Source organism: Nicotiana tomentosiformis, chromosome 11 (genome assembly GCF_000390325.3).
Source record: "Nicotiana tomentosiformis chromosome 11, ASM39032v3, whole genome shotgun sequence".
NCBI lineage: Eukaryota > Viridiplantae > Streptophyta > Magnoliopsida > Solanales > Solanaceae > Nicotiana > Nicotiana tomentosiformis.
In genome coordinates, this window is record NC_090822.1 from 1,494,841 (window position 1) to 1,510,251 (window position 15,411).

A 15,411-nucleotide genomic window follows, 5' to 3' on the forward strand; every position below is an offset into this window, starting at 1 on the left:
CCAAAAATGATTCAAATACATAAAAATAGAGTTATAATCCACAAACAACCATCAATACACCAAATCCATCAAAACCCAAAAGGTTCTACTCCATAGACAGGAGAAGTTCTTCACAAATGAAATAAAAGTAGAGGAAAACATAAATACAATCCAAACCCGGATCTTGAGTGAGGAAGGAATGATGAAATCCTTGTGCTACTGTTCTTCAAACTCCTCCTTAGCCTCCTTGTCCTCCCTAGGTCGAAATCTGTCCAAAAGTGTGTCAAAAATGGTGTTTTGGGGTATTTAATCCGCCCCCAAAACAAATCCCGGATGAAACTATCCTTTTCTTAGCAAAATAGGACTTTTCCCGGATAGGACATGCGTGGTCACGCACCTGGAGACATGCTCATGCACTTGGTCGCGCATTTTGCACATTGTTCTGCCCCAAATGCGCGCCCAGGTGCGCTATCGCGCACTTGGTCGCGCACCTGGGTGGTAAGTTGGGAATTTGTGATAATGTAAAACATGAAAGTTGTAGATCGTTTAAATAGATTTCCAATGATATATTGTGGATCCCAAACGTATTTATGAGCGAAAAGTTATGTGCATTTTACTGGACAATGCGCACTATGCCCGCTCAATTCTTCGTTTCGTTCTTAAAGTGCATTATCATCCGTTGATCCCCGAACACGATCCCAACTTAACCCTTGGGATTTTACTGAGACTTCAAAGCTCCAAAATAGCATGAATTCATGCCACAACATCTACATAGCTCGGAATCACTCCTACAGGGCATAGAACACACAATAAGTGCAAAACACGCCTAATTAAAGCTCAACATAAGTAAAGTGCAGTGAATTAGAGTGCAATAAGCGACTAAAATACGAGATTATACTCTACCATCAACACCTCACACTTAAACCATTGCTCGTACTCGAGCAATCAAACTATACTTCATAGAGACATGACTTTTTTATACAACTCTTTTAAATCATCACACCAAGAATATTAGAAAAGATTAAGCACAAGACCGTAACATCCTCGCCTCAAGAGTTGACTTAACAACACCATACATTTTTCACAACCTACTCACTTACTCTAACACAGAGGTCAATGACATTACCATTCCTTCATGAATCAAGTGACCTCACACAAAAATAGAGAGTAGTTCCACAAACAATAAAGTTTAAGAACAATTAGGAACTCAAGATAGGAAGAATTCGCTCACTCTCAGAACAACATTCATGTGCAACAAAAGATGTACCATAATCTTGCTCGTAGTGTACTACTCTACTAATTGAGCTTATTCAGTCAAGGATTAGGTAGGACTTTAATTGATTGTAATGTAGGTTGCGGGACATGTAGGATACAGTTGGACATATTGACTACACCTCCCTAAGCACTTTAATACATACAATTGACCGTTCAAAACCCCACACTTATGTCAAACCATAACTCCACCTTTACATCAATATACATTAACTCCCTACTTCTTTAAGTACAATTACATCAAGTAACCACTATCAAGGAATATTTTTCACAATCATACACTTATTTCTTTCTTTCTTTTTCAATCCAAGTGGCTCTTTCTTTTTTAAAATAGTGCACCTTTCTCCTTAGTTAAATAGTTCCACTCAAAAGCCAAACCAACCACCCCACACTTCAACCTTTACAAAGTTCATACAATTTCAAGTCCTCACGAAAGATAAATGGTTCAAATAGATGGTCAATTCAAACAAATAGGTAAAGCTTGTAATGTGGTTGCCAAAGAAACAAGATTATAGGCTCAAAGGGGGTTAACTAAGATACATAACAATTTGGTGGGCAAACACATATATCTGGCTCAACAAAGAAATGCCTATATCACTTCCAAGACTGAATAAAACTTCTATTTCGCTTTGCAAACATACGGCGCAAGTTTTAGACATCAAATACAATGCACAGAATAACACAAAATTTCACCCACACATGACACATACTCACTCAGGATCGGACTCATCAAGACACTCTAGTCAAAGCAGTTAAGCAAAGTTAAGATCATACAATTTAATGTGCTTATACAAGAGTCAAAAACTGAGCCTAAGCGTCACAACTAAAGTACTTACTATTCTCAAGGCATAATACAGTTAAGAGATATTGCTTTCATTTCAAATCGCAGCACAAGAATTCCTACTCCTAAAAAGAAAATAAGACTAACTACACTCGGTTCAAATAAAGTCCTTGGAAAAGAACCGCGAACCAATGGGGAATTATTATACTACATAAAAAAGATGATATATATATATATATATATATATATATATATATATATATATATATATATATATATATATATATATATATATATATATATATATATATATATTATTTTATTTTATTTTATTTTTTTCGACTTAATCCCTCAAGAAACCTGTCGAATGACATCCATCGTCGAGAAAAATCAAAAATTTTAAAATTTTCAATCAAATGAATTACAAAAACACACATAAACATTTATACATTCTATACATATATACATCCCTACCCCACACTTTAAATCGTGCCATGTCCCTATGACAAACAAATAAAAAGAAAGAAGTAAGGACAACTTCCCTGAACATCTAGTCGGGATTTGAACAGAAGTTGGGATCCATCCCTCGCGCCCCAACTAATGCACACATCCATGCAGACAGCTTCTTCTCGGCCTTCCTTGGATACACGCCACACTTATCTTTTTCGCTCGCCGCAGTTTTCTCTTTCTCGCCCTTCACTTTCCACACAACACTAGCATCTAGCTTCTCCCTTTTTACCCCCGTTTTTACATCCATCTCAAAATTCACAGTCTCCTCGCCCACCTTAAGCATGATTTTTCTCTCATGTATATCTAATATTGCTCTACCCGTTGCTAGGAATGGTCTTCCTAGGATGAGGGATGCCTTTTTGTTCTCTTCCACATTAACCACCATGAAATCCACATGAAATACAAACTTATCTACCCGAACAAAGACATCTTCATCTATTCCCTTGGGTATTAGAGTCAATTGGTCTGCCAGCTGCAAAGATATTGGTTTAGATCTTATCTCTCCAATCTCCTTCTCGAGTTTCCTGTAAATAGATAGAGGCATTAAATTAAGTGAGGCACCAGAATCACATAGAGACTTATCAAAATTAGTAGTGCCTAAAGAGCAAGGTATGGTAAAACTCCCTGGATCTCCACATTTTTGTGAGAGTTTGTTTTGCAATATTGCACTGCAATGCTTTATGAGCTTGACCACTGAGGTCTCTTCTATTTTCCTCTTCTTTGTCAGAATCTCCTTCAAGAACTTGGAATAAGCCAATATTTGTGAGAGCACTTTTGTGAATGGTAGGTTTACATGAATCTGTTTCAGCACATCTAGAAATCTCTCAAACTGCTTGACCAGCTTTTCTCGACTCAGCTTTTGGGGAAAAGGCAGCGCAGACATATGCTTGCTCTCATCATGTTCCGCCCTTCTTGATTTTTCTTCCTTCTTTTTCTCAGTTTTCATCAGGCCTTTATTCTTTTTATCAACATCACCCTTCAATTACTTCTCACTTTCTTTTTCAAAGTTCACCTCATTTTGGATCGGGGTGGGATCTTTCAATACTTGCCCACTTCTCAAAGTTACAACCATTATTGTTTCTTTTGGATTTCTCTCAATATCAGCAGGAAGTGTTCCTGGGGCTCTCTCCGACATTAGAGTAGCTAAGTGCCCAACCTGTTTTTCCAGTTTTCGAAAAGATGTACTCAATTCTTTGATAGCTGCATCATGGGCATCAAGCCTCTTATCTGTCTTGATAATGAATGTCTTCATAAGATCTTCCATGCTAGATTGATTCGACTGTGGAGAGTGATACTGCTGCCTCTGCTGATTTTGAAAACTTGTAGCTCTTTGTTCTTGGAATCTAGGGTTGTTTTATTGCCATACATTTGCAGTACCCCCAGGTGAACTCCATGAAAAGTTGGGGTGCCTCTGACCCATTGCATTATAGTTTCCTACAACATTCACTTCCTCAGTTGAGGCTTGACACTCATGGGTGGGGTGTCCTCTTCCACATATATCACAAGCTGCGTGGTGTACATTTTTCATTGAAGCTACAATTAGCTTCCGTATTTCTTTAGCCATAGCATCAAGTTGTACTTGCACAGATGTAATGGCATCAACTTGGTGAACACGAGTTTATTTTCTTCTTTCCATACTCTCAGAGGGCCACTAATTAGCATCTTCAGATAGTTCATCATGAATTGTAACTATCTCCTCTGGAGTCTTCTTCATAAAAGGGCCTCCAACTGCATTGCTCAAAGTTCTACGCGAGGCCGATGTCAATCCATCCCAAAAATCCTGGAGTTGCATCCAGAGTTCAATTCCACTATGTTGACACCTTCTAATTATCTCCTTAAACCTCTCCCATGCTTCAAAAACAGTTTCATTCTCTTTCTGGCAGAAGTTATGGATTTCTCTTCTAAACTTGCCCGTCTTGGCTGAGGAGAAATATTTATCAAGAAATTTTCTGGTCATTTCCTCCCATGTTCTAATTGATCCATTTGGAAAGCTTCGAAGCCACTACTTTGCATCATCTTTAAGTGAAAAGGGGAATGCCCTTAAATACACAGCATCTTCTGACACCCCATTATATTAAAAAGTGTTCATAATCTCCTCGAAGTCCATCAGATGCGTGATTGGATCTTCGTTCACTTTCCATCTGAAAACGCAGCTGCTTTGAATAGTTTGAAGGAAACCTTGCTTCAACTCGAAATTATTGGTTTTAATTGAAGGTGGTCTAACACTTGACAATCCTTGATTGTAGATTGGTCTAGCATAGTCACCCAATGCTCTACCAGGCTTTGGTAGCGCATTCTCAAATTGGTCTTCAATCAAGGGTTGATTTAGATTGAATCTTCGACCCCTATTGTCATCGACAGTTTCCTCAGCAGCTCTATGGGCTGCCTCAACAGCTATCCTAGCTGCCTCTACCTCATTGTCATTATTATTAGCCACGTGTTCTTGGTTGAACGTTTCCCCAAAAACCTTACGGTAAACTCTTTCTCCTTCCTCAGTTGCCGCATGTGTTTTTCCAATTCCGGTTTGTAGGGTATTACTTCTCTACAAGAAGATCGTGTCATACACCACACACTTAACATGTTGCCTGTACACGAAGGAGAAACCCGTGGAGAACAAAAATAAAAGTAAAAATAAAATAAATTCCTGAATTAGCACTACAAACTATTTCTAACACTATTAATTGCCAATCCCCGATAACGACGCCAAAATTTGACGAGTGTAAAACACACACTTAAATTGTGCTCGCTAGTCAAAGATAGTATAGTATAATATCGTGTCCAATAGGATTGGATTTAAACAGTATTATCGTAGTTTGTAGCTAGATTGCTATTCAAGAGGATCAATAGTTGAGTTTTATATAATTAATAATCTAAAATTTATAGTTATTGACTAATGACAACCGCAACAAGGGTAAGAAAGGGAGTTATCAATGGGAGAAAATATGGGTTGATAGGATAGGTGCAAGATAATTGTTCGGGATCTAACTCTAGATAATTCACTTCTAATATTCAAGTGAGTCTATCGAATTCACTTAATTATCAGTACAATGTTTAGTAGAAATTCCTCTCTCGATTAAGTCTCAACCTCACAATATGAACCAATTTAAGCTCAGTGAAGATATGCATGAATTCGTAATGGATTGGTCTTTAGAAAAGCCTTTTTCGATTATCCTCCTAACTAGGTTTAATCAAGGATTCAACTAGCCTCCTTCGATTACTTAGAAGAATCTATGAACTCAACCAATAATATAGTGCAAATATATCACAAGTTATGCCTCTTTCGATTACAGGAACACGTGAACATAGATACAACAATTAAATCTTCCAAAAATATTTCAAATACATAAAAATAGAGTTATAATCCACAAACAACTATCAATACACCAAAGCCATCAAAACCCAAAAGGTTCTACTCCATAGACACGGAGAAGTTCTTCACAAATGAAATAAAAGTAGAGGAAAACATAAATACAATCCAAACCTGGATCTTGAGTGAGGAAGAAATGATGAAATCCTTGTGCTTGTGTTCTTCAAACTCCTCCTTAGCCTCCTTGGCCTCCCTAGGTCGAAATCTGTCCAAAAGTGTGTCAAACATGGTGTTTTGGGGTATTTCATCTGCCCCCAAAACAAATCCAGGACGAAACTACCCTTTTCTTAGCGAAATAAGAATTTTTCAGGACAGGATATGCGCGGTCGCGCACTTGGAGACCTGCTCGCGCACTTGGTCATTCACCTGGGTAGTAAGTTAGGAATTTGGAAAAATGTAAAACATGAAGGTTGTAGCCCTTTTAAATAGCTTTCCAACTATATATTGTGAAGTCCAAACATATTTGTGAGAAAAAGTTATGTGTATTTTACTGGACAATGCGCATTATGCCTACTCGATTCTTCGTTTCGTTCTTAAAGTGCATTATCATCCGTTGATCCCCGAACACGATCCTAACTTAAACCTTGGGTTTTTACTCATACACGTGATTATAGCCTACCATCACTCGGCGGTTAGGATTTATTGTAAGGGCCAAATGTTTAAGTGAACCGTGCCCGCGTAGGCCACCTTAGCCATAATACGAGGTTGTACACGCTTACAATCTTGTACATTACACACAGAAATGAAAGAAAGTTTCTACCTTGCTAAAATATATTTTTGCTTTTTGAAAGTATCAAGCCTAAGGGCTATTTCTATCCGGGGACTATCGAGCCCAAGGGCCATCCTATCCGAGCCCAAATGGCAACCCCTACTCGGGGACTGTCGTCCGAAATAAGTTCGGGCGGCTCGAGTTATCGAAACCCGGAGGCACAAAACCTATTAGGCAATGCTTAAACCTAATACGCTCGACCACCCTAAAAACCGTTCGTAGATGTCCAAAGCCCGTAATTAAAATATAAGACCTTCAACAAAATTCTAAACCTGTTCAAAGTTTACCCTCGACAAAGGCATAGTCTAAAAATGTTTAAGCAAGCATCTTGGGGAAATTTTCGGCCACTCCGAGTTTTCACAAGTTTCGAGCAAAAACTGCATCGAGGCAGGTTTTGTTCGGACCTCCAAAAAATGACTTATTACTACTTTTGATTCCGTGCTAAGGCATTAAAAATATTTGCAATAATAAAAAGATGCTAAGATAATAAACTTGAAAATTGCCAAAAGAGAAATTTTTTACCCTTAACAAAAAATATGTACAGGATACAAAAACAACAAAAAAATCCTAAGGCATCTACGCCTGATTTTCACCGGAGCCCAACTCGTCACCAGAACCGTCGGGGCCTTCGGATTCTTCAGAGCCCTTAAAAATGGATAACAATTGAATTTATATGCGGTTTTAAGGATATGTGGATTAATTCAATACAAGTGATCAATGACGTTATATTAAGTAAATAAAGGACGTGATAAATGGCCAAACCAATGATAAGGGTGATCCCGAGCTCGATTAATGGCTTGACGAGGAACCTGCCTTCGGTTCCGAGCTTGCACTTATGAAGAACTTATGAAATAAAATAAGAACTTTGAATAACTTTTAGGGATAGAGAGAATTGAAGTAAATTTCCTTGGTATGTGTGTTACAATGTGTTTTTATGAATAATAAGCTTCCCTCTATATATAGTAGGGGAGTTTTACCCTAAGTAGAATCCTAAGAAAGGTAAAAATCTTATGTTTCGCTAATCACTAATTTTCTGTCGATACGGGCCGATATTCACGCCGTGATATCCGGTTAGGAACGGACATACGACCCTTTGTTAGTCGTGTGCGTTTGTTTGGTAATGTTCTCTGAAGTCTTGAGGCTCGAACCGAACCCGGAGGATGTGGTCTCGATGCCCCCGAGGGCAGGTGTTTTGCTCGAGACCCGATACGAAGGGCTCCTTGGTCTAACTATGATTCCTTACGGTCACGTTCCTGCTCCGTTTGCCTCACCGGGAAACAAAGGTGCTCAATGGGCTCGATTTGACCTGTATACATGTTCACCCTTAAAATAGATAACAATTGAATTTATATGCGGTTTAAAGATAAGTGGGTTAATTCAATACAAGTGATAAATGACATTATATTAAGTAAATAAAAGACGTAATAAATGGCCAAACCAATGATAAAGGTGATCCCGAGTTCGGTTAATGGCTTGACGAGAAACCTGCCTTCGGTTCCGAGCTTGCACTTATGAAGAACTTATGAACAAAGATAAGAACTTTGAATAATTTTTAGAGACAGAGAGAATAGAAGTAAATTGCCTTGTTATGTGTGTTACAATGTGTTTTATGAATAATAAGCTCCCCCCTTTATATAGTAGGGGAGTTTTACCCTAAGTACAATCCTAAGAAAGGTAAAAATCTTCTATTTCGCTAATCACTGATTTTATGCCAATACGGGCCGAGATTCACGTCATGATATCCGGTGGGACACGGATATACGGCCCTTTGTTAGTCTTGTGCGATTGTTTGGTAATGTTCTCTGAAGTCTTGAGGCTCGAACCGAACCCGGAGGACGTGATCTCGATGCCCCCAAGGGCAGGTGTTTTGATCGAGCCCCGATACGAGGGGCTCCTTGCTCTAACTCAGATTCCTTACGGTCACGTTCCTGCTCTATTTGCCTCACCGAGAAACAGGGGTGCTCAACGGGCTAAATTTGACCCGTATACATGTTTACCCTTATAGATAACAGTTGAATTTATACGCGGTTTTAAGAATATGTGGATTAATTCAATACAAGTGATAAATGACGTTAAATTAAGTAAATAAAAGACGTAATAAATGGTCAAACCAATGATAAGGGTGATCTCGAGTTCAGTTAATGGCTTGACGAGGAACCTGTCTTCGGTTCCGAGCTTGCACTTATGAAGAACTTATGAACAAAAACAAGAACTTTGAATAATGTTTAGAGACAGAGAGAATAGAAGTAAATTGCTTTGTTATGCGTGTTACAATGTGTCTTATGAATAATAAGCTTACCCCTTTATATAGTAGGGGCATTTTACCCTAAGTACAATCCTAAGAAGGGTAAAAATCTTCCGTTTCGCCAATCACTGATTTTCTGCCGATACGGGCCGAGATTCATGCTGTTATATCCGGTTGGGCACGGACATCACGGCCCCATGTTAGTCATGTGTGGTTGTTTGGTAATGTTCTTCGAAGTATTGAGGCTCGAATCGGACCCGGAGGACGTGGTCCCAATGCCCCCGAGGGTAGGTATTTTGCTTAAGCCCCGATACGAGAGGATCCTCGCTCTGACTTTGATTCCTTACGGTCACGTTCCTGCTCCGTTTGCCTCTCGGTTTTACCCGTGTACATGTTTACCCTTAAAAATGGATAACAATTAAATTTATACACGGTTTTAAGGATATGTAGATTAATTCAATATAAGTTATTAATGGCGCCAGATTAAGCAAATGAAAGACATATAAATGGCCAAACCAATGATAAGAGTGATCCCGAGCTCGGTTAATGGCTCAACGAGGAACCTACCTTCGGTGCTGAGCTTGCACTTATGAAGAACTTATGAACAAAAATAAGAACTTTGAATAACTTTTAGAAACAGAGAGAATATAAATAAATTGCCTTGGTATACGTGTTACTATGTGTTTTATGAATAATAAGCTTTCCCCTTTATATAGTATGGAGTTTTACCCTAAGTACAATCCTAAGAAAGGTAAAACTTTTATATTTCATTAATCACTTATTTTTTGCCGATACAGGCCGAGATTCATGCTGTGATATCCGGTTGGGCAAGGATATCACGGCCCTTTGTTAGTCTAGTTGCGGTTATTTGATAATGTTCTCCAAAGTTTTAAGGCTCGAACCGGACCTGGAGGACGTGGTCCTGATGCCCTCGAGGGCAGGTGTTTTGCTCAAGCCCCAATACTAGGGGATCCTCGCTCTGACTATGATTCCTTACGGTCACGTTCCTGCTCCGTTTGCCTCACCGGAAAACCGGGGTGCTCAGTGGGATCGGTTTTACCCGTATACAAATAGTCCCCTCATTTCTCAGAGAGTAGGCTTGCCGGAACGATGGGAAACGACAGATGATTCGGGTTCTTTCCTTTGTACGTTACCATGAGGGAGCCAAAATACCCCATCAGTCGCGTCGTTCTGACTTCGAACACGTGTCGCTCATCGACATGTTGTCCCCGAATGCGAAGTGTCAGTTGTTTCCCTATAAACGCTTCCTCCCTTTGTTCTTTTTCTACTTTTCAACTAAATTACTACCTTTGAGCTTTCCAGCCATCATCAAACCTTCTTCAAACCTTCATATCTTTATCCTTGTTCTTTAATTTCCATAGTAATTTCTAGTTTTTTGCCCAGATTTTCTTTAAATCCTCATACTCTCTTATTCATCTTCAAAACCCATTTTTCCAAAACTTTGCATTCTTTCTTTAAAATTTCAAACCTTCCTCCAAATAACAATGGCCAAAATATCGTAATCCATTCCTCAACAAGTTGCTTCTTCATTTTCTCAACCGGCCGTTGGTACTAAAGCGGTCTCCCTTGAAGTAGTCGCCCTCGAAACAGCTTTCCCAGATTTGGTTGCTACAAAACCCGCCCCTAGCCTCCCTTGAAAGCGTTCATCCCCGGGGGATGCTCAACTGTAGACGACTTTAAAGTCGAGAAGCCCTAGCACAAACAAGACTGGGGCGAAGGAGTCTCGAGGTACATATGCTCCGTGACTGAATACGTTCTTCCCATAGTTCGAAAGGACTGCAATTGGGAGGGCAAAGACGTAGTAGTCCCCTGGCCTGGGGACACCGTTACTACCCACGTGGAGGGGTAATTAAGTGTTTACACTTACCCCTTCACACTGGACCCGGTGGACCCGATCGTTCTGGACTTTTGTAAGAGGTACGAGGTGTGCCTCGGGAAAATCTATCCGTCATTGTGGAGGATCGTGATCCTCCTCTGCTACTTCATGAACAAGACCTAGTCTCGTCGGCTTACAATCGACCACCTGATTTGGTTATAAAGTCCCCAAATGTTCCGAGGGGGACTAATCAAGCTTATTCGCCGGGCCAGCAAGGCTCCCTTTTCGAGTATCGACGAAGACCGAGACCAGGGCTGGTAGGGATGCTTCGTCCAAGTGAAAACCGAGGATTCCCCCCCCTGAATACATGTCATTCCCTGAGAAGTGGAATGCGTCTCGTAAGTTCAATCTCTTTTTGAACATCAAAATTCTTTTTCTTCAATTGCTTTCTTCTCATTTATGCTTGTGGTTGTGCAGCTGTTACCCGGGTTCCAAATGCGGTTCCCCGTCTAAAGGAATGGAGTGAGGGCATCTGTATACAAATGTTGTACTTTGAGATCACATGGTGCGGTCTCTCGAAGGACCTATGGGAGGCTCGTTATCATGGTAAGGCCTCTTTCTAGAAAGCCAATACCACGTACCTATCTTTTATTACACTAACTCTTCTTCCATTGTGTTATTGCATGTTTGCCTAAGACCGACGAACTTAGGACTTCGGAAGGGGACGAGGATGTGCCCCCGTCCGTTGATCCCTCCGTTGCTGCCACAGAGGGAAAGAAGAAAAGGAAGAGAAATAACTCAGGCTCCCCGGGCTCCGAGGTGAAGAAACCAAAGAAAAGGGTGCTCTGCAAGCCCAGGAGGGGCTCCGGTTCTCGCGTGCTGGATTCTGACTCTCTTCTCCGACTTAGGGATGAGCCGGAGGATGAATCTATTTTTGTTACCCATGGGACAACCTATCCCGGGGACTCAGATGCATTCGAGGGGGACACTCGTGAGATCGACCCACCTCCAACTCAAAAGACCGACGTGAATACTCGGGGTGAAACTCTCCAAGATGCCGGCTCCGCTCCAAAAGAAGCGCCCGGTGTTATTGAGATCTCGGGGATGCCCTCATACACTAAGTCCATGCTCGAGGAGGCCCAAGCGAGAAAGGAAAAGTCCAATGAGGGGGTCCATGGAGCGTAGGATCCCCTTCACTCCTTTTTTGACGGTGTGAACTCGTTCGCTTTGGAAGACTTCTTCGGGCTGGGCGACCTGGAAGTTTCGAAGAAAGACACATCCTCCGAAGTTGGTGGGCTAAGCTCGAGCCCAAAATTGATCAATCAATTCCCTACACCGAGTGTGGACCCCAGTTGTAAGAGATCGATTATACTGACCGTCCCGGAGGATGCTAGGGTTTTATCTGCTCTTGTGAGGGTAGCTAACTACCTCCGATGCCTAGTGACCGAGGAGGATCAGGCAAAAATGAATGAGATGAACGTGCCATTCCTTCTCAATGAGGCGTAGTAGGCGCTGAACTGAGTAAGGCATCGTTTATTTCCATCGATTTATTGTTATCTGTGTTTGATGTTTTTTTTACGTTTTTCGCCCTTTTTCAGGCCTCGGTACTTCACCGTGAGATTTTTCTTCGGTACCGGGTTGAGGTCAAGCAACTCGAGCTCGAGATTAATAATCTTTCCCAAAAAAAGGGATATGTACAAGCTTTTTAGCGAGCAACAAGAGGGGGTCGCCAAGAACCTCCAGGCCGAGCTGAATGTAGCTTAGAAAGAAGCATCGGCCTTAAGGCAGGAGCACGCCGATTTGGTGGAAAAGGTAAAGTCTTTTGAAGTTAGAAACGAGGGTCTGGTTGCAGAGGCTAACAACAATACTTTGCAGGTCCAACAGAAAATCGATCAGATCGACCAATTCTGCAAGGAGATGGATGAGATCCAAGTAATGGCCGACAGGTGGAAAAGCAAGATGGACCTACTGGCCTCGAAGAAGAGACCGCCCAAGCCAAGCTGTCTTCGGTGGAAGTTCAACTTTGGGTGGCGAAGGAGAAGGTTGACACACGGGCTCAGCAAAATGAGGATCTCCAAACACAACTGGGCTCGGTCATCGCTAAACGGGATGCCCTTGGTAAGGAGCTCGAAATAACAAGGTCCAGTTTAGAGATAACCTCGGTTGATGCTGATGAGATGGTGGTCCAATATAAGGCCAATATTGAAGTAGCTGAGGCCCGCCTGAAGGCTACTGCTGAGTACGTGAATTTTCCCTTTTGGCAATTTTCAAGTCTATTATCTTAGCATCTTTTTACAATTGAAAATATTTCTAATGCCTTAGCACATAATCGAACGTAGTAATAAGTCATTTTTTTTAAGGTCGAACAAAACCTGTCCTCGATGCAATTTTTGCTTGAAACTTGTGAAAACTCGGAGTGGCCGAAAATTTCCCCTAGATGCTTGCTTAAATGTTTTTAGACTATGCCTTATGTTTTGATTACGGGCTTCGGATGTCTCTGAATCATTTTTAGGGTGGCCATAGCCTTTTAGTTTTAGGCACTGCCTAATAGATTTTGTGCCTTCGAGTTTCGATAACCCGAGACACACAAACTTATTTCGGACGACAGTCCCCGAGTGGGGGGTATCCCTATGGGCTCGGAGAGGGGTGTCCCTTGGGCTCGATAGTCCCCAGGTAGAAATAGCCCTTAGGCTTGATACTTTTAAGAAGCAAAAATGTGTATTATCATGGTAGAAACTTTCTTTCGTTTCTGTGTGTAACGTACAAGATTTTAAGCGTGTTAAACTTCGTATTATGGCTAAGGTGGCCTACGCGGGCACGGTTCACTTGACTGTTTAACCCTTATAATAAATTCTAACCATCGAGCCTAGACTGTTCAAGCACAAAGTATCCTTCCTTCCTTGATAAAAAGCTTGACCCAAGGATGATGCCCCCCAGTATTCGAGGACGATCTCGAGAGGGCTCGGATACTGTTGATGTGACCATTGACTCTGATTTAAAACCGGTCTTCGATTCTAAGTTAGCATGATTTACTGTTGCCTCATTAAAAATATTACAACCCATATTCGCGCACTTTAGATCACGTTGTATGTTAGTCGACGTAAATCTAAGAAGAGATTGTCTTTGAGATGATAAGAAGTTAATCTTATTAGTCTTAGATGATACAAGGGTGTATAAAAGTGGTTAACAAGTATTAGAAGTTAAACGAATAAAAGATATTGTAACCCGTATTTTCGAGTAAAACTAGAGGTGCTTAATATTCTCAAGAGGTCGTGTTTTAAGGTATTTGAATCATATAATATCCGTATATTGAAGTCAAACGATTTATTAAACAAAAGTCGACAAAACTTGTCAACTTACATTCATATATTTACTTAAACTTTAGGTCAAATGTTATTAAACTATTCTCCTAATTTACTAGGAATTACGGGGTGATCTACCCACAAAATTGAATATCTATTAGTCTAGTTTCCAACGCATTAAACCGTTCATCGATACAACATCAAAGTAGAGAGATATTAGCATTTTTGCGAGACTGCGCAAACAGCTCTCTATGGGACCCACATAGACGGTTGATATATATTGATATATATGAGACACCTTAAGACCGTTTTAACTCATTAGGTTTCACTCTATTCAGACCCAAGATACCTAAAAACTCTCTCTCTCAAGGTTCTCTCATGATCCAAGACCCAAACAAAGGGAAAACAACACAAATCAAGTGTCGGGAATCCGGTACCGCTAGTAAGTTTCTTGTTCCTCTTGTTGTTGCTGGTTTTTGGGTGGTTCCAGGTCGTGGGGGAGGTTGTTTTAAGTGGTTTAAGTTATTTAAAATACTCTCTCAAGTTTTTTATATCAATCCTAGGTGATTTTAAGTCTTTCAAAGTGATTCTAGTGCTGAAAAACTAGAATTGATTGCTAGTTTCGCTTCCTTGTTCTTGTGGCAGTATTGGAAGGATATTTTGTGGTAAAGTAAGGTCAAATTGGAGTTGTTCTATCTATTTAAAGGTAAGGAACCTCCTACTCTACATGTATTTAATATTATCCAAGTTGTGGCTTAGTCGTTGAAGCTAGAACTTGTAAGACATCTATCGAAAGGCTTGTTAGTAATGTTGTTGGTTGGTGGACTATTTTGGGAGGCTTAACATGATTATTATTGATTTTGTTTGGGCTGTTTGGTGATTTTTTAACTTGTGTGAGGTCATATAAATAGGGGAGGTGTTGTCTTTTTCATCGTAAAATAAGTTGCGGTCAATATATAATAGTTACGACGCTTAAACGATAACGATAGTATCATTTCTCTTATTGTAGACTAAGGAGTCGTGACATTTGCATAGCTTGAGGTTGGGCAGTATATACAAGGTATGTGAGGCTATCCCTTTCCTTCTTTTGCATGACTCTGATTGTACATAATGTAATGAACGAGTTTCCAAAGACATTCCACTCTTAGAAGCTAGCAGTACTTACATTGTTTCCCTTCTTATGGAACGATTGATGTTGATGTTACTTCTCTTAATATTATGTTATCAATGTTGTTGGTACTTCCTGATTCTTATAAGATCCATGACGAAGACTTAGTCCTAATAACATGTACGGAGGTTACCAACCTTATGTCACTCCGAAAGGTTCAAAATGTGCTTCCAATGAGTCC

At 40.4% G+C, this 15,411-nt stretch overlaps 1 protein-coding gene and 1 non-coding gene across 2 annotated transcripts; one reads left to right on the top strand and one right to left on the bottom strand.

Moving 5' to 3' along the window:
* Nucleotides 1–2,582: 2,582 nt before the first annotated feature.
* Nucleotides 2,583–3,488, bottom strand: LOC138900840 (uncharacterized). The gene is made up of 2 exons (XM_070188474.1): nucleotides 3,121–3,488; nucleotides 2,583–3,066 (listed from the first exon to the last, which is right to left on the bottom strand). Exons 1-2 carry the CDS (start codon nucleotides 3,486–3,488, stop codon nucleotides 2,583–2,585), a joined length of 852 nt encoding a protein of 283 aa, XP_070044575.1.
* Nucleotides 3,489–4,344: 856 nt separating this feature from the next.
* On the top strand, nucleotides 4,345–4,451 carry LOC117277936 (small nucleolar RNA R71). Its single transcript, XR_004508256.1, has one exon. It is a non-coding gene; the product is annotated as a small nucleolar RNA R71 (small nucleolar RNA).
* Nucleotides 4,452–15,411: the final 10,960 nt, after the last annotated feature.